Source organism: Fopius arisanus, unplaced genomic scaffold, assembly GCF_000806365.1.
Source record: "Fopius arisanus strain USDA-PBARC FA_bdor unplaced genomic scaffold, ASM80636v1 scaffold00052, whole genome shotgun sequence".
NCBI classification, from domain to species: domain Eukaryota; kingdom Metazoa; phylum Arthropoda; class Insecta; order Hymenoptera; family Braconidae; genus Fopius; species Fopius arisanus.
Window position 1 is genome coordinate 658,838 of NW_011887791.1, and position 20,235 is coordinate 679,072.

Sequence of the window (20,235 nt, forward strand, 5' to 3'; positions counted from 1 at the left end):
TAGTCATGGCATCGAGAAATGAAATTTCATGGGATCATATGTTTAAAAGCCAGTTATTATTTTTCAGCAGGACGTTGGTATGATAGATTTCTCAGGGCTATTTACCATCCTATGATTTTATACTATTTAAAGTCACGAGATGGCAGGCCTTTCAAGAGAAGAGTAGATGTCTTTAATAATATTTTTAATATTGGAGTAATAAATTAATTCATCAACTTATTCAATTAATCAATGCATTGATAATCATTTGCTTTTCCGAGGCTTTATGGATAATGTTTTGAAATATTTTTTTAATCTCGTGTTTTTAGCAACAAGTCACAAAAATTTCTTCGCTGAATTGTTACAACAATTCAGTTTATAAATTAATTCGGAAACTCAGAGAGACTCCGTTTTTGAGGAGTGGAAGAAAAAAATTTTTTTTTCAGTTCTTAATCGAAATCTTGTGGTTGAATCTCCGCAAGAAGAGGATTAAAAATTTATTTATGTAGCGGATGAATTAACAATATAGTGAAATATTCTATAGAGTTCCGCATTTTTTTTAGCAACTCAATAATCCGACCAGGTAAAATCCCCTCGGGATTCGTCTGTGAAATGATTGAAGGTGCAATTGTCAAGTCGCCAAAATAAAGCTCATCCAGAATTAACGAGGCGCGAGACAATGAACGATCCAACATATTACGATGTATTAATTTGTTTTGCTTTTCTGTTAGTCCTGACAAACTGCACAGTGAATTGCATCAAGACTCAACGGAAAATGTCCGGGTAAAACATCATACATAGTGAATTCGTTGAAAGACTAAAACACTCGAGCTTGTACCACAGATTACGAATTGCGCCGGATTCATTGCCCTTTATGTTACTCTCTTTTACTTTTATTTTTGTCTCACGTACTCGAATAAATTACTTCATTATGATGTGCGCATGGTGAAGAGAGTGCCTTCATACGACGACAGAGACGATTGTTCCCTACCCTTGATAACGCGTAATCGAAATAAGAATCGAAGCCGATATCGGTTTTCACTCAATGGCTTCAGATAACTGTAATGTTCCATCGAGGAGAGGACGTACACCGAGAGAAAATTACTCTCGAAATTCTAAGCTTAAGAGAAAATTTCTGCGCAGACCAAAAAAAATACTAAAATTACAATGAAGAAGAGATTATGGAAGAGCACGAATTGTGTTAGTGCGCGTATTCAGGAAAAATGTTCTCTGGAGGAGATCTAGCCATAAATGAAATTTTAAAGAATATTCACTCAAGTAATCAATATCTGCAGAACATTTCTGTAACATAAAAATGATTGAATTGACAAAAAAAAATTATATACATAATTTCAATGGGTTGAATTATTAAATTATCATATTATAAGGTAATTAAATGAATTTATTTTTCCAAAGTTTTTCCAGATGCAAATTACTTATCTCTGGAAAATCCAAACAGAGATAGGTTTCGTAGCACTAGGACAGGCTGATCAATCCCGAAAATTGATCGGCAGTCCAGAGTCGATCACTAATACCCCAATAACGAAATTACCACATCGAAGAGCTTTCGTGTCCCCTCATAGCAGCCGACAAGGTGGTCATCGGAAATTCACCTGTTCCACCCGACCCCATCTCCCTCGACGATAACCCCTCAGATCCCCCCTAAAAATACATGACAACCCTTCAAAATCTCCTGCCACAAAAAAATTAATTCCTCCATTTTATCATCTAATTTTTTCCTCCACATCAAACCCTCGAGGCCCGCCATCACATCCTAGAAAACTGAAAGCCACCTTATCCCCCGAAATCACGGCACCCCCCGACTACCCCCATCCAAAAAAAAACCCCTAAAAAATCGTCACTCGTTCTCGTCACCGTGCGTTTCACGTGTCGTATTCACGCGCCGTTAAAAAGCCCCGAGCTTAATCAAACCCACCAGATCCCCGTCTCGTTGTTTCGGTGGGTCAACATGCGCTATACACCGCAGTCGTGCAGGCATTATTCTCAAAGAGTTTGCGCAGTGGATGCCCCCCCAGTGAAATAGTACAGGAGGGTTGTGGGGTAGAGAGAAAGAGAGAGATCGAGAGAGACAGACAGATATACAGACAGAGAGAGAGTGAGAGTGAGTGAGGGAGGAAGGAAGGGTGAAAGAGAGTGCAAGGTAGAAAAGCGGGAGAGCAGAGTGGAGAGGATAAAAAGAGTATAAAAAAAAAAATCGCCTTCCAGCATTCATACACATCCCACGAAGAGGGATAATACTCGGTTGGTCTCGGTCAAAGTCGTCCATCTTCGTTCCACCGACTGAGCCCAACTAGTAGCGGCAGAGCGGCCTGCCATGACTCGACCGATCCCCCCCCCAGGATGGGTGGTTGCGGGGTGGTGGGGGTGAGCGGCCGAGTAGTTGGAGGGAAGCGGCCGGACGAATCCGGCGTCGTGATTGGTCTGAGCGTGGGAGAGCCGCCCGCCCGAGTCGTCCGGCCGGCAGTCAGCACCGAGCATCCGACTTGAGTGGTACACAGGCGGTCGTGACACTCCGTTTATCCCAAATAGTAAATTCCCCTGATATAAAAAAATAAACACAAAACAAAACACAATCGCGCAGCGATCCCTCACAACCTGGGACACTCGAATGTTTATCCACAATAATTAAAGTGGAACAAGTCACCAACCGGCCCATGTTAATCGCTATACCCGACGGTGATAAACAAAGATAGATTAACCGAATAAAGATAAACGTGACAAGAGATACGATGGCCGCCAACGGCGCGCGTCAAGTTCACGTCAGTGCTGTATCCTCGTTATTTCACAGTGTAGCGTGTCAATTTGTGCTCGTGTCTTGGCCACCATTACCCCTGTACACGTCGTGCGTGTGTCTGTTTCGTTTATACTGAGAGTCAAGTGGATATTTTAAATCACAGTGGGGAAAAATAACGAGAAACGTGGGGCCCTTTTTGTGTGTGGAATGTATGTGTGCGCAAGCGGTTAACGCCCGGGATAAAAAAAAAAATAATAAAACGAGCTGCGTGTGGACAGCATCGACACGATAACACTCGTGTTTGTTTAGTAGTTTCTTTTTTTTTTTTTTAATTATTTTACTTTATTTTTTTTCTCGTGCATTGCCAGTGGGTTTTGTTGGTCGCAAGGAATTTGTGCGTCAAGTTTGACGGAGATTCAGTGGCTCGTGCAGCAGTTTTAACGTGTCCGTCGGCACATGCCGGTACGTGTTTATCGTGCAACTGGAGGCTGCAATTTTTTTCAACCGTCTGTCTTCCTAAACTAGCGTTACAGTGCTCTTTGGGGGTTCTTGGAATCACAATTTTTTTCAGTGATATCGGGTAACATTTTCGGGGCAATCGTACAGTGAAGTGTGTTAGACCGGTTGTAACAGTGGGGGAGAGGGGATTTTTAAACGGGTGAAAAATTGGAAGACGATAACCTGCCAGCGGTGGTGCGCTAACGCCCGATCGGTCCCGTCGGACGGTCGGAGCGCGTAACAATAATGCCGCACGTGAGCAGCAATGGCGGTGGCGATGATCTCTGTAGTGAAGATGAGGTCAAGGTTTTCAAGGATGAGGGCGAAGACGAAAAGAGATCCTCGGAGAATCTCACCGAGGAGAAGAGCTCGCTCATTGATCTCACCGAGTCTGAGGTGCGACATTTATTTCGTGCATTTTTTTTCCCCCCCATTCATTTAACCTTAATTCTCGGTATTTGATTGTTCAACGAATTGTGTTGTGTTGCAGGAGAAGGGATCGCTCGCGGGCGGCAGCTACTCGACAACGGGAAAGGCCTCCACGAGGTCCGACCTCAGTCCTGTCTTCGGTAAGTCCTGTCTTTCATTCATTAGAGGGAATTCCTCTCGTTTTCCAAGTCTCAGCGGCGTCAGGAAATCATTTGATTCTGATGTTCTGTCTTTCTTTCATTCATCAGAGAAAATTCCTGTTGCGTTCCACGTCTTCTTGACGTCAGGAAATTGTTGCCTGAGACTTGGGCGAGGGGAACTGGAATTAGTCTCGACAGGAATGCAAGTCATTTTTTTTTTAACGACAAAAAAGCAGAATCCTGACGGGACTCTAACCTGAAACCTTGTGATTATCAATCGAGTACTGTACCATCCCAGCTATTTAGCTGGTAGATGCTCATTTTTTTTGAACGGGTTATTTATGGTTTTAATGCAATTGAGAGAGAAGAATTGAGTTCAGAATTGGCGGGGTTAATCCCATTTCTCGGTACGACTGGGGACAAATTATCACGTCCATTAGTAATGCACACAATGGAGTTATGCCATTCCTTCGCAGGTCTCTCTGGTTTCTCTCCTCGTATCTCTGACAAATTGATAGCCCCGCGTCGTTGACCGCGTCACACTGTTGCCAAAAGACTTTGTCCCATCGTCTGTCACTTGTAGGTTCTCGGGGAGTTTCACTTGCTGTCGTACGAAAATTCTGATGATTCATTTGGCAGTTTATTCAGTCGTCCCGGCGTGTTTATTCGGTTGATTTCGGTAGCGAAGAGGTAAAGACGACTTGTTCTCTAGTCGAGTTTGAGAGTAATTGCTCTGAATACAGGAGGGATGGTGTAATTTTTCATAGGATCTTTTTTGTAGAGTCAAATGAGAACGACAAAAAATGTCTTTATAAAAATTTTGATAGACTCTTCGATTCAGAGGTATTCCTCTAATACTTGGGAATTCGTTGAATCGATTCCTATTTTCATGGTAGCGAGTTGGCGATTTTTGTTGTGATCTGAATTCGTTCGAGTTTTCTGGTTTGGGTGAGGAATTGTGGATTACGAGAATTGGTCATCGGGGTGGTATTATTAATCGTCCATTTCTCGGGGAATTGCTCTATTCATTATGTTTTGTAGAGCTTGACATCGTGTGAGTCAATGACTTTTATACTATTTTAATAGCCCCTTCATTCATGCTCTCAACGCTATGGGGTAATAATAGTCTGGATAATGACATAATTGGAAAATCTAGGAGATGCCCATCAATGTTGCTCTCATTAACAGATAGAAGAAGGGAGAGCATCAGGAACACTATAATCAAGTCGCGTTTAAATAAATATTGTCGAAAGTCAAGTGACGAATCTGGGAATCATTTGGCACCTGTTCAATTAATCATTTGAATTCGTTGGGACGTAGAGGAGACATCATTAAACAATGGATGGTTCTGAATTATTAAAGAAGTGATGGTTACAGTGGAATTTCATGGAATTTTCTCTTTGAAAATCAAGTCGTTGTTTTCGCTAAGAAATCCCCAGAAATTGGAAAAACTTCATACTGCTGAAAATCTCTGGGAATTGTCCATTCTCTGAATTTCAAGAAAATTTCAGAAATTAGTTTTTGTGTTCAAAATGTTAGAATTCCTATCATTCATTTTAGGAATCAACTGAATATCAGGAATATTTGAGGGATATTGCGTCGTTTATCTGCACTGTAAGAATTTTTTACCTGAATTTTCCGGGTGTCGGCCTTGAAATGTCACCCAAGTGACGGCTCCCTTGAAATTTCAGGGAATTTCGGCATCGAAAATTCCTGCTTTCTCGAAAAAAATTTGAAACAGTAAATTTTCATGCTTTAGTTGAAAATTCCTGGAAATGATAGTCTCCAGAAGATTCAGGCACTTTTCTTCAGCGTGCGGGAATATCCATTAGTGTAATCATTGCGCAATTTTATGGAATCGTGAAACATTGAAAATGCGAAAGATGAAAAAACGAGATGGTTTCGAAACAATCGAGTCCGGACCCTCAAGCGCATGTCGACGATTCGAATTCACTCGACAGAGACATGTATTCTGGAAAAAGAGGGGGCCTGCATGACGGTCACTCAAGTGGTTAATAATTTCGACGATTGAAAAGAGCCGAGTGGCGGCGACGGCGGTCTAAAGTTGTCGTTCGCCGAAACGAGACATATGAACCTCACTGTCATATTCCAGTGGATTTTCTATCAAAAACAAGAGCCCGGTTTCCAGGCTGTGTTTATTTTCCTTTTTCGATAGCTCTTTTTCGGGGTGTGGCTTCTGCACAGGGGAATATTCTCATCTAAAATTCCATTTATCGAGCAATCAGTTTGTGGAAAAAAAAATAATGAGACAAATAGGAAATGCGATTTGCATTGATAAAAATTCCGTTGTCTCGGAAAAGTCGGATATTTTGAAATTTTTAGGATTTTCACCAGTAAAAATTTCATCAATTAATTTCAAATTTCTTGAAATTTCATAAATCAAAAAAATGTTGAGCGTTCATGTCTCCAATGACAAGATGAACTGAAAATTTTATCCATTAAATTCCACCTCCACTATCCGAGGAAAATGTGGAATAATTCAAATATAATCGGAGTGAACACGTGATATGGATATATCGAGACATAAAAGTAGGGTGAATTGGCAGCAAGGGCCAATGATATCTCGTTGTGCGAAGTAATTGACGAGTTGGAGTGTAGGCGGCCGAGGCGCTTAGATAGCCCGAGGCGTTGTGTATCGTGAAACGAAACGAGACGAAAGGAGCAGCAGCTACGGCGGCTATACGACGCTCTCCGGTGGATCCTACAAGTCTTCTCCTCGTGTATACCAATGGCTAAAGGATAAGGATGGAAGGGAGTGGAGGGAAAATATGCCAGGCAAAACGAGGTGGTGGTGAGCTGAGGTACAGGCAAGAGGGAAACGAAACGAGGCGAACGAGACTCGCTGCATCACCCTGAACTTGCCCGAATACCTTTCCACCCGACTCCTCGTACGGTAACCAATGCACATGGCATCGACTTATTGCTTTCTTCTTCTCACACTTTTATCCTCTATCCTCCCTATCCTCACCCATACACTCGTATTTACCTCTCCACCTCGCCTCGCCACTGTATCCAACGCCGTCGTCGCCGTTGTCGTCATCCTCAAGACTTTAAATCCATCTCACTCACACTTTTATATTACCTATATCTCGAGTTCACTCACTCCTTATGCTTTGTTTCCTCTTACTTTGTCTCGCGACCGTACCAACTCTACACTCATTTCTTACGCTCAACATCGCCTACCGGGTGTTGGGAACAAGACCATATTCATGATTTCATAGAACTTAGGCATCTTAATGTCGAAATTTGGAATTGCTCTTAAGCTTTTTTTGAAGAGCAATCCGATTGATTGATTTCGGAGATCATTGATTTTCTCAGTCCATTCCTAAACCGGAACCGGATGCCCAGCGATTCCCCATGGGATTCCCAAAAGAATTCGCGCGAGTTGCAGCCAAAAAAGAATTTTTTCAAAAAATTCAAAAAACGATTTATCACAAGACAATCTCACACACATACCAAAGTTTCTTTCTCATCTATTTCCATCCCAGCCCACCGTCCCCTTCATACCCCCGAAAAAAATAATTCTAAAAAAAAAATAATAATTCAATTCTTCCCATGCCATGGAGATTTTTCCCTCCAACCGGTGAAATAAAAAAAAATCGTAGAATATGAAAATCGTTTAGCTTTTTGTGAGACACTCAATATCCCAACGAGAATAGACAACACAGACACCCGGTATACACGAACGCCACAGACACATGAAAACAGAAACTACTCGGTTGCTGTAGCTATGTGTATCCATACATATGTATTTATGCTTATGCATGTATACACATACAGGGGTGAGTTGGGGGTCTGGAGTTCTCTCTACCTACCTGCTCGCTAACGAGCCTACCTGCGTTGCTGCACTTCTTATATTCGAGGAGGCAAGCAACGAGAGAAACACAGAGGCTTCACATCTCTCCTGTTTCCCCTCGTTGTCCTTTCGTTCTGGGGGCTACCCATGGTCCTGCCATCGTTCCCCTCCTCCGTCTGCTCATCTCGCATCTCCTCACCTCTCAAATGGATCCTGGACCCCCTTTCCCCTTGTCAGCCCCCTTTACCCTCCTATGCCCCTCTTCACCCTCCGTTGACCCCCTCTGACTCCCCTGCCCACCTCCTGGCGTTGCAGGAGGCGCTGCTTCCCTGCGGTGGTTGCACCTACCTTTCATAACTGGTTAAACAAATTTCCTCGTAAAAGCGCTTTTCCAGGAATTTCCAGGGTTTTTAAAACCATTCGCATATTTTAGGAGTGAAGATCGCAGGATCATCTAATGATTTCTGGGTTTTTTTTTTCTTCTGGCAGGGATTCGATTGTAATTCGGAATTCTCAAGGGTTTTCTTGATGGATTGGTCAGGTGAATTTTCGGGGAGAAATTCGTCTCGGGTTGCACCTTTTTTTTATAATTGTTTGGAGATGTTTCCTCGTATAAGCGATTTGCTGGAATTTCTCAGGGTTTTTATTGAAGTTTTTCGCATACTCTATTCCCGATTTGGAAATTCAGAAAAATGGAAAACTTCATGAAGAATTTTCTTTGAGTCTCTTCAAGTTTTAGAAATTTCGGGTGAATAATCAAATCAAAAATAAAATTCACGATTCCATCGATTTTTCATGCCATTATGAATTTTTGAGTAATTATTCACTCAATAATAGAAATGGTTAAATGAAGTACGAAAAAATTTTGTCATTTTTAACATGAAAATTAATTTTTTTCAAAGGCTTCAAGTGAATGTATGTCTCGTGACGTTTTTCCTGTGACATCCGTAAATAATTTGTAATAATGACCGATCTAATGAATCACCGCCGAAAAATACGGGAAACACCGGTGCCTGACCCACGACAACACGTGCTCGACACGTGGATTTATTTAATTCAGAACGTCACGCAATGTCACGCGAGGAAATATATAGGGAGTAAATGTGGGGATGGGGGTGATGAGTCTTCATAGTAGCGATCACGAAAACGCATCGGGAAAAAGTGAGCAACAGTTCTATTCGTTTTATACAGTCACGCAATCAGTCCGTGTATTTGTTTTGATGTTTCCGGTTTATCGTGATTTATTGAGTTAGAGTATCAGATTTTTGATGGAAATCATACAAAGTTCAGAACGTGATATACATCTACCTATTTAAAGTTGCAAGTGCTTGATGCAAGTCCATTTTTCAACATAACCGAAATGAAATTTGGATTGACTCAATTTTTAGAATGACCCAAGTATGCTTCTAAATTGACTCAAATTAATTCTTAAATTCAATCTAACTCTTTCCTTCAACCCAATTCGAGTCAATCATCCATCTATATGATCTAAAAAAAAATATATTAAATCGGAATTTCCCCCCAACACTCAAGTCCATTTTCGTTAGAATCCCAGTCACTCATTTCCATCAGGTTAAAAATCGCTGAGAATTAATCCAACAGCGACTTGACTAAGTACTTTTTTTTCTAGTGTATCATTATACGAAACGAAGAAATATGGGCATCTCATTTGTATTCCTACCTCGAACCTTTTACGATTGCTAATTTTAAGAACTTTGATTTTCGAATAGTCCCTCGTTGGCGTTACAGCCCGAGAAAAATGATAATTACCGAAAATTTATTGAGATGACTGGCACGTATTGATAATTACACCAGTGTTATACGGGATATGAGAAGGCCTGATGATTATGATTATGATGGGATGTATGAAGTATGGCTGTAAAAAAGACGTATGGGAGGAAAGGGGACGGGATGAGATACGTTAGAGTTCTGCGGAGGTGTCAGTTAGCAATCTTCTCTGTAGTGTTTGACGACAACTATAAATATCCCCATAAAGTTCTTTGTTTAGATACCTAGTGTGACCTTCAAAATATAGGTCCCCACGTCCTTTTGCTTCCAGACACTTTTCGACGATCCTCTCTCTTAGAAACCGGACCTTCTGCTTTTACGGTTTATCTGCCATACACTATTCAATATTTCGCTGGCACCACTCATTTTTATCGGCTGAGCATCTACCTTTGTATCTTTAAAGAATTTACTAATTTTTATTGCCAAGAGGCTTGTATCGCGGGAAATCGCGGGGAAATCGCGGGGAAATCGCGCCTGCAATCGGTCAATCGCGAGTAATTATTAATTACATGAAATTTTTTTGATACTTCACATTGAAAAGGTGATTTGCACTTAATTTTCAAAGACGCATATTCTCTTTAAAAGTGAAAGACTTTCGAAAATTCTCGACAATTTTTCGAATTGAATCGATTGCTTCAAAAGTGGGGAAAAACGGTAATTATTCTGAAATCCTGAAAAAAGCATTTTCCGGGCAAACAAATTATTCCAGAATTTCACCATTAATTTCCCCACCATTGCCGCAATGATCTCATAAGAAAGTGGTCGCAAAGAATAAAATGGAAACGATCAAGCGATCCGATGAGTTAACTAGACCCAAATAAGGCAAGTTTATCCGGTTACTCTGTAAATAATTGCGCCTCGTAAAACGAGGGGTAGGTAACTCGAGGATTTATATGGATGTAACCAGTGAACTCCCGACACTTGCTTTTCCATACCCAACCGCTCCTCAACGTACTACCATCTCCAGGATCATCCTTATCCGGAATTCCCGAGTAAAACAATATACCATATTACAGCCGATACTTTATTTTTACGAACCAAGAAATGGCGTGGGGCGGAGGGGAATTCCAACTTGGGCTGGTAAAAAAAATAATTCGATAGGAAATGAATGCGCAAGTCTAATCACTTTCCCTCGGTTCTGATAAACTTTAAGTGCTCAGTGACTTCAGCGCTGAGTTAATCTTAATCTTATCTGACTGATGATATTGCATCAGTCATGAAAATTGAATAAATAATGCCGCCGAGATCATCTCGAGGCTCCAGAAAAATATTTTATCGCAAGTTTTGGGGCAAGCACGACTTTAAAGTATCTTTTCTTGTGAGTCAAGCTTCGAATATTTCTCTATGAGCTATTAGTCCTCATCAGATTTGTCTGGATTTTTTACGGGTATTTTTTTTTGGGTATTTTTTTGGTAGTTCTGAGATTTTTGCGGAGAGTACTTAGCAGTTTATTTATTGATATAATAAATTGTCGTCGACGTTATGGTAAATAGTTGAGTTTATATTAGCGAAATATAATTGAAAATAGCGAACAGTTGTGCGAAAGAAATACGCGTGTCAAGTGATTTCATCAGATATAAAATTAATGGTCGCCAACAGTAGTTCATGGCTGGTCATTAATTCTCTCATAAATATCCGCTTGTTCATCTATTTACTTATAATCCTCATCGATTGATTGTCTAGTTGAGATGGCAAGTGACTTACAAAAAGATAGAAGCCATTAAACTGGCATAACGTTCGATATTCTGCATGGAATTGCTCCAAATATGATGACTACTGATCTTCAGTCTTTCAAAACTTCTGACAAACAGAAGATGGACTTCCATAATCAGCAATTCTTCAATAATCTCTTATCCATATCATACGAGTCTAAAAAAAGAGCCCCGAGCTTTCCCATTATTTCAATCAATTCAGCCTTGCGATGCCCATAAAAAATGAATAAAAAATGAATAAAAAATGAATAAAATCCAGCGTAAATGTAAATGAGAAGAGGAGAAAGAAATAATGGGTTCTTCACCTCAAGCGAGAGCTGCTTATGAGTTCAAATATTTATCGTCCTGTTATCCTTGTGACTTCCCGGAGCATCTTCACGCGAATTGTCCACGGGTGTCAAACTGTTCACTTCTGCTCAATGTTTTCAGCGTTCCAAACGTAGAACCCCGTCGTAACCCAAGAACGGGTTATACACCACACAAATGCCTGAATCTGAATATATAGGATGGAGGCAAAGGCGTGGGCGAACTGTTGGTTCTTTTTATTTTCTTTTTTATTTATTTTTCTTCTCTCTCTCTTTCATTTGGGGTCTGTTCCTTTTTCTAACTTATTTCTTTCCATGAACGAAGACTGAAACGAGGACCCGCCGGCTTGCCAGTGGTGGCCTTGCGGTGTTGCCGTGCCGTTTTTGGATCTTGCACGACCGCATAACGTTTCTTTGTCTCTTTTCTTACCTTTGCCTTCCTTTTCCATTGGGTTATCCCTCTCCATGGGATTTTTTTGAATAAATTTCACCAAGGCACGCTCCCGCAGGCACTCAGCAAACAAGGAAGCCCGAACCATCGCGGAAACTCCAGTCCGTTCATCTCACTCACACTCTCTTTCACGGTTTTTCTCTCTTTCATCGGGAATTTCTCGCTAATCTTCGGCTCAACGTAATTCGAGGTGCATTATTTTTCTTTACACGTTTTCTTTTTTTTTTTTTTTTGTGGTGAGAATTCACTCATTGAGGGAATATCTGGGGGTGGGGAAAGGGCGGGAAGCTGAAGGAGAAGGTCGTTGGACCGAAATATCGCCTACGCGTGCGTACAAGAATTCCTCGGTCGTTTGAGGCTTCCTGGAAATTCTTGCAAAATCCAACTTCTGATTGACTAAATACTTGGCAATTTTTCGAGGTTTTTGGGGTCATGCAATCGTCCAAATATATGTTACATGGAAATGAAATTATTTAATCCGGTGTTTGCTCTACAAACATCCATGAATTATTGAATAAATAAATGGATTATAGAATTATGGCGCATAGGAATACGAAAATAAGTAATTAAATCATTTAATTATTTAATTATTTCGGTATCTATCTGGCACGAGAAAGAAACGTTGGTAATTTAGAAATGATGCAGTACAAAAATTTTGCGTACAAGAATTCCTCAGTCGTTGAAGTCTTCTGGAAATCCTTACAAAATCAAATTTGTGATTGGTCTGTCGCTGGTGGGTTTATAGAAACCAATAAATTAATAGGATCATTAGGTTTTTTATCTATTTATTAATATTGACAAGGGGAAGAACTCGTTTCACAGTAAAAGAATTTTTCGAGCGTTTAAATTTTTCTGGACTTTGCAGTGCATTCATCAAATCCTAAATACCCGATTTTTCGGGTCAGGATCACAAATTCTAGGCTCGGGAAATCAAATATATAGTTTTCAGGTTCGGACGTATGTATGTATTTAACCGAATATGTAGCAATAATACTGGGAAGTGATATTGGTTTGTTATTGTGTTGATTATCTCTGGTCTCTTCTCGATTTTCTGCATATTAAAATGACATTAATGCTGTCGTCGTGCTTTCATCTGCTCGCCATCCTCTCCGGGTTTGTTGTCACGCAACCGAGTCATCTTTATCTCTCATGGTTTTGTTATCTCAACGCTATCGCTGAAATTCGCGCGACAAGTTCTCCTTGTTCCATTCGACACTCGGTCGGTTAGTGAACACCGTATCGCACATGAATGTTTGTTCTCCAATTTTTCGTTATTTCAATTGAATCATCGACTCTGGAAATTATCTTCTGAAATTTCCAGTCAGAAACATGAATTTTGGTATTTATTTTAATTTATCGTCTGTTTATTTCACTATTATTATCACAGACGACTGATAATCCGTCAAATATCTCTCGTGATTAAAAATTAATCAGATATTTTCCTCGAGGTTTCCTGCGAAGGAACGGAGTCTGTCAAATTTTCCGGAAAAAGGATTCGGGTGTGCACCGCGAATTTTTAATGTGAAAATTTTGACGCCATCGTTAATCGACAGTGAAACTTGGGGAAACATAATTTTAGAAGACTGAATATTTTTGTGCGTGTGGTTGAAAATACGATATTTGGTTTTGGTATGGTGGAGTGGTTCCAAGAGGTACCCACAACAGCCTCACAACCTTGGGGTCGAGCCACCCATTGTCCGCATGGCGTCTCTTATTACACGAGGTACAGCACTACCTTGGAACTCCCTTGTTTCTCCATTATTTTTTCTCATTCCTCTAACTGAGAAATTCAACCCAAAATCACTTGATCCTTAACTCGTGTTATAAAATTCGTAGTAAATCGCCTCGTCTCATATTGGAAATCCGCATTGAACTGTCAAAACGATATGCACCCTTGCAACATTGTACTTAACATTTTTAATAACAATGAAATTGCAAAAATCCCAAGACCAATGAAGATCCGATCTCTCAATTTTCCCAATCAAAGCGATCATTAAATGCTTGTCTCCAAAATTTCCCCGACGAATTACGCCAGACAGAATCCCAAAAAATTCCCCTGAACCACCACTTACCGTCGAAAATCTCTTAATCCCGTGGGAGACATCAATCCCCAAGATTGAAGAATTAATTTGACATAATACGTGTACTGAATGTACATTTCATCTCTTCCCACGCAGAACAGGGTGTCCTCAACTCATAAACAACAAACAACAATAACGACAGAATGGAATGGGGGTTTTTACGATGTTCTGGGGGTTTTTCCTGGTGAGGAGCAGATAAAAAAATGGAGGATGAAAAAAGGTCAAGGATTACTGCACCCTCATGGGGGACAGATTCCAAGCAAAGTCCCGAGTGAAGATAGAGATCCATTCCATGGCCCTTGACCCTCTCTATGTCAACAGAAAATGCGTGCTTGTGTACGGTCTCATGGGTTTCGACACGGGGGGTCTGTCTCGTCTGGTCAGGTCCAGTCTCCGTTTGATGCTAGTTTCTCTTGACAAAGAGAAAAAGAGGGGAAAATGAAGGGAAGAATTTAGTGTTTTCCTCCATCCAACACAACTACTATTTTCCGTGGCCTTTTGTGCAACAAGTGCAATACTTTGGACCACCTTCTATTGCTTTTAGTCACGGAGTTTTTCCACGGTTGTACCTTAGGATCAACATTTGCACGACAAATGGATGTTAAACTACTAGTTTTTGGGAACATTGTTAGCTCGGGAGAGGAATTAGTCGGACGGCGGATAAATAGACCGGTGAAATACTCGGCTGATTGTTCCTGTCAGCGAGAATTTTTTTTTGAGACACCATGAAAATAGCGGGGAAATTATCCTGGGAAATGGGGAAAAGATGCATTAGGGCATCTCTTGAAAATTTTCAGGGACTTGACACTGGATTTGTTTTGTTGATGAATTTTTGGGGAATATCTCTGAATTTGAGGGAACGGCGGATTTTTATGCAGAATCTGTTTTGGAGAGAGGAATGACAGCTGCAGATGAGGCTTTAACGAAAATTTGCATATTTTTCTCGGATTCAGAAATATTTCTTAACAACTCCCACATTGACTTTATGATTCTTGTAAATTCATTTCTCGAGGAATATTTTCAAATCCAAAAGAAATTCTCCAGTTTTGGTTCATAACTTTTTTGTAGAGAGACTTGAGATTTCCACAGAGTATTATTACAAAAAATTTTCGATCAGCATTGGATTCCGGGAAATTCAATGAAAATTTATGAATCGTAAAAATACTTGAACCATTTTGCCACATCGGATCTGGAAATTATTCAGAATTCACATCCAACTGTTTCTTAAAATAAAAAATAAACTTGCAACCAGTTATTAAAAAAAATTCTCTTTTCTTTTTTCACCGTAATTTTTTTGTGACTCAACTTTTTTGCGCAGAAACTCGTAAATATCGGTTTGATTAAAATTATATTTCACCTGCGTTGAATTTCCGACATGAAACGGAGTATTTATCTTTCCCTCGCGATTTCTGTCCAATTTCTGTTCAATTCATTCAGTCATGAGAGAATATAGCTCCAAGGAGATTTTTTTTCCATTTCTCAACACGAAATATTAGTATTTTATCGTATTTTGAAGGTTTCCTCTGGTTTCCCCTCTCAAAATTTTGTGTATCGGCGTTAGGAAGTTCGTTGATTCATGGGTTGTGTACGAAGTGAAAAAATTGGATGATTTTTTTTTCCTGTGAAAGAAGGCTACAATTTTGTATCGCAGAATGTGATGTGGTTCCACGAAGAATTAGGCCCTCGTTGTAGGTCTGAGATTTGAGAATTCTCTCTCACTCGCTCTCCTGGTGTCGGTAGATGGGTTAGGTAGGTTATACCGTTGATGGACCAGAGCTAATCTGAAAATCACCGGAACTTCACAATTATAGTAATTTACCAGCCGACAACAAGCCTGTACACACAAGGCTCGTCCCCATAATGATATTAAGGGGCTAGTTGCTTTCTTTCTGTTTCTCCTGTTTCTTTTCTTCCACTTATGAGTTTATTGCGTCAATTTATAAATTCATAGATATCGGGAAACACGTGTGCCTTCAAAATAATCAACTTTTGCTTTGGGACTTATCATTTTGACTTGGAATATTTGGGAGTCTCAAACGGAGTAAAATATTTGAGAGTTTCAAACGGTTAAAACTTCTCCAAGTCTGAATTTGAGACTTTTAAAGTCTGAACTTCAGCGGTTACAACTCAATTCAAGACTTTGAGAATTAATTTGAATTTCCTTGGAATTCTACATTCGTAACTCTCAACCTGAGACTTCTCGATCTTGATATGAGATTTCGATTCAATTTGAATTTCTCTGTACATTTCACTGGTCTAGAAATTTGGATTCACTCATCTCAGAATTTAATAATTATAAACTTAAAAGTCTCAAATTAATATTATCAAAGATGACAAGAGAAGTCTTTCCAAAGTCCCAGATGTTCAAAAGTCGAGACTTTGGTACGTCTGAAACTAAAATATTCAAAAATCCCATCTGAAGGATTCCTAAATTTTCAAGTTGCGAGATCCATACATGTCCAACAAAAATGGCAACTCTCATCATATGCAAGTCTCTCAAAAGTCTGAAGTTCAGTCATTAAAGTCCCAACTCACGGCCTTGAACATCTCAAAATAAGGTTAATTTCCGTGGGTGTAAACACACACTCCAAATCGCAGAATGAACTGCACTAATGGAGAGCAATGTTGCGCGTGTAAAAGCCGAGAATTAACTATTTAAAAGGTGGAAAAATTGAAAACAACCGTAAACTCGAGTGAATCCCGGTGGAGAAATAGAAAGTGCGAACTTTGAGATCGGCAGTGTTACACTCCGGAAAGATAAGGGAGGAAGACGGGAGAGAGATGATAGAAGGGAAAGAGAGAAAAGAGAGAAACGGATGGATGGCATGCATTGCTAAGAAGCGAGGAGTGGCTGAACATCGTGGTGAGTAACAGAGAAGATGTACGGATGTGAGTCTCTACATGTCGGTAATAAACTTGAACGTGCAAGGCGTGTGGCGCGCACATGTGCCATGACACTACCCGCAATAACACCCGTATTAGAACATCTCTAGCAGATGAAACATTTTCGAATATATTTCGTTGCACCGTGAAAAATGCATTTCACGATATTCCTGGGAGAAAATGTCCTTTTTCAAGGTACAAGTTATGCTGAACAATTTGTGCGTCCACTGTGTGCCTCATTCTTCGTCAAACCAGAAAATTATTCTTTGGGATGTCTCGGAATTTTCTGAAAATTGTTTCACGCTCCTTTGGGATATGATGATTTTCTTGAGTTTCGGATCCAATTTTTTTTTTTTTTGTGAATTACATCTTATGGTGACTTTTTTTTTATGATTTTCTCTCGTTATCGTTGTTTCGTAAGTAATACAAATTCGGTTGTAATCTCACTCTTTAAGAGTTTCGTGTCTCTTCATCTCTTGTTCCGTTCGGTTGCTGTTATGTGATGACGCAGATAGCGAAAGTGTCTAATTTTTTTGTAAACCCTGAGAGAAATCTCGAGGATGTCGTCGGTTATTACCTAAAATATTCTCGGAACATTAACAAAGTCGTAACGATTTCATTCTACGAATTAATTGTTACCTTCAACGACACTGAATTTTTAATGCTCCGGAATTCGGAAAAAATTATTCATCAATTTATCATTCAATCAATTCCCATAACCAAACATCGGGAATAAATAAATTGAAACATTTTTTTCGTCACTTTTGAAAAAAGCTAGTCAACTCTCCCCGATATTTCAATTCTCTAACGGCGTGATATCCGGATTCCGTTGGCAATAAAATCTATAAAAAAACCACGCGTGAATATTCCAAGTTTGCTAACAACAGTGTTCACACTCTTACGGATTCTCTCCCATAACCAGAAGTTTCGGCGAGAGAATTACGACAGATTTGATTATTTCCGAGGTGAATCGACTGAATTATTAAGCAGCTAACCACCCGGAATATTTATCCTCCCATTAATTTTTAGAGGAATATAAACGCTTGATTTAACGAGTTGATTTTATCCGGCTCGATCCCTCCATATCTCAACTATGCGTTACACATCAGATTATTTACATCTCGTGCGATAAACTGCGAGGACACAACTACGGAATCAAAACAAAGTGTCTGATTTCACAAACCGCACAATGAAAATTCAATGTGCAACTTTTCATGGGTCTTCTTCGAAATGACAAGACAAATAGCAAAAAGTCTGATGACATTAAACAACAATTTATAATTTATATTTAAAAACCACGGGCAAGTGCATTTGGCTTTGCCCCAATTACCAGTGAATATCCTCCAAATGAGATGAGATAGGAAAATTTTTATATCAATCTTTTTTTTAGACCACACATCGCTCTACAAAAATGATATCTATGAAAATTTGTGTATATCTCTTCGTTTATGGGATTTCCACCGATAGATAATCCACTCCATAAAGAATGTTTTCTGACTTGAAAATGCAAAAAAAAAATCGTTAATAATAATGCCCATCAGCGAACGAGCTTAAAATTCTAATTGGCAGTGCTCCAACGATGTTTTTTAACCCATCAATTAGACATTCAATCTGATAAAAAATGAATGATTTTCAACAAGCTATTTATCATTTTATATAGTCACTCTGCGATCCAAGAAAGAGGATTTTAATTTCTATTCCAATTTAAATAAAAACATGATTATATTGCCAAGCAATTCCCTAAGGTTTCATCTAAATTTCCATCTAAACATGGAAATTCTCTTGTGCTGCATTAAATAGAGCAAAAGCTCGTCCTGGGTTTAATTCAGTGACATTTTTTTGCTAGCGCATAAACTGCATTTGCCTCCCTCCACTCGCATTAATTTCCACTCTGGGGCGTAGTAACGGGATAAATCCATAAGTCAAGAACCTAGAGCCCCCGTAATTGATACTAATTCGATAATAGTCAACTATTGTGTCGATGAAACGAGCGTAGATTCCAAACAAAAGTGATCAAAGAGGAGCTGAATGAGAGGAGAGAAGAGCATGCGTGCCTTCTCGTGTTGGTTTCTCGAAATTTTATATTATCCCGGTGTATTCGGCTCTTCTCCATCGTATTCTTCTCTCTCATTGTATAACGCGCCGCATGATATATATATATAATGCTAAGGTATGTTGAAACGAAAACGAACGAAACGTATAATCGCTGGATAAACACGAGCCTTTCTTATTTGTTCGAGCAGGAAAGGTGGACCCGACGCCGCACACCTCCTCGTTCAACATGGGCTACCTTGTATCGCCGTATCCCTACCCCAACGGTGCCGGAGGACCTATACCTGTCTCTATGGTAAGTGGTATTTATTCTTTTTTTTTTCCTCCCCTTAATTGTCTCCCATCAACCACATCACGCTAGTCAAAAACATTTTGACTGAATTTTCCATGTTCTGACCTTGGGAGGTCAGACACGTGACAATTTTACTGAAACTAGGAAATCGCGCTTATTAACTGATTTTTGGAAATTTACTTTTCTTTTTCTCTCATTTTCCCCTGCGCATTACGTCACGGCAGTCCGAATTTTTACTGAATTTTCCGGGTTTTGACCATGAAAAGTCATGGAATACTTGACAGTTTCACCGGGAATTTTGGGAATTTTCTCCAAAATTTCACCAGTCACAGAATTCCTGAATCACCAATTAAAGTACATCAATAATACCAAATAAAATCACAAATTTCATTCACAAACTCGTTGATCATCCCGTTGTGGAGTGTTACCGTCAACCACACGAGAACTAAAAAAAAAGTGGCAAAGTGGCTAAAAAAAAGAGACAGAAGTGACAAGCGAAAAAAAAAATAATAAAAAAAAACTTTGAAAACGCGCATTTACGCTTACGCGAGAGCGTTGATAGGGTCCGCGGAGTGATAAAATCAAGAGGTCTCTGGTCCACCGGGTGATCAATCAAATTTTCCAGTAGATTCACCAGAGGACCATGTACCTAAAGTGAGACAGTATGATTTCCACTATGGCTGATACACACGTACAATAAACCGTACGAATGTGAACATAAATGTGCGGAAGGGGGGGGAGACGGTTTGAAAATTGAGTCACGTGTATGTGGAGTATTCGGTGTATGTGAGTTTGTACAGTCAGGTAATTTGGCTGCGGTGAAGCATGGCAACGCTAAATAGTGGGCAAAATTGGGGCGATTTGGCGTTAAAGAGAGCGTGATGCTAGTGCATGCGATATTCCTCCGGGTGTCAGACTCTTTCAACAATTCGACCAATCGATGGACAGAACCATCAACCTGACACCCAGAAAGGTGTGTGAACAGGTCAAATAGAATCACTCGGATAGTCAATGTCTTCCGGTGGCACCAGTTTTTTTTTTTCGTTCTATTTA

At 39.8% G+C, this 20,235-nt stretch overlaps 1 protein-coding gene across 5 annotated transcripts in view; it reads left to right on the forward strand.

The window, feature by feature from the left end:
- Positions 1–2,476: 2,476 nt before the first annotated feature.
- Positions 2,477–20,235, forward strand: part of pan (pangolin) — a 112,956-nt gene continuing 95,197 nt past the window's right edge. For all 5 annotated transcript variants that reach the window (XM_011307228.1, XM_011307229.1, XM_011307231.1 and 2 more), the window contains exons 1-3: positions 2,477–3,628; positions 3,723–3,801; positions 19,082–19,185. In XM_011307228.1, the coding sequence (XP_011305530.1) occupies positions 3,479–3,628; positions 3,723–3,801; positions 19,082–19,185 (333 nt within the window). In that variant the 5' untranslated portion in view covers positions 2,477–3,478. The remainder of the gene's footprint in view (positions 3,629–3,722; positions 3,802–19,081; positions 19,186–20,235) is intronic.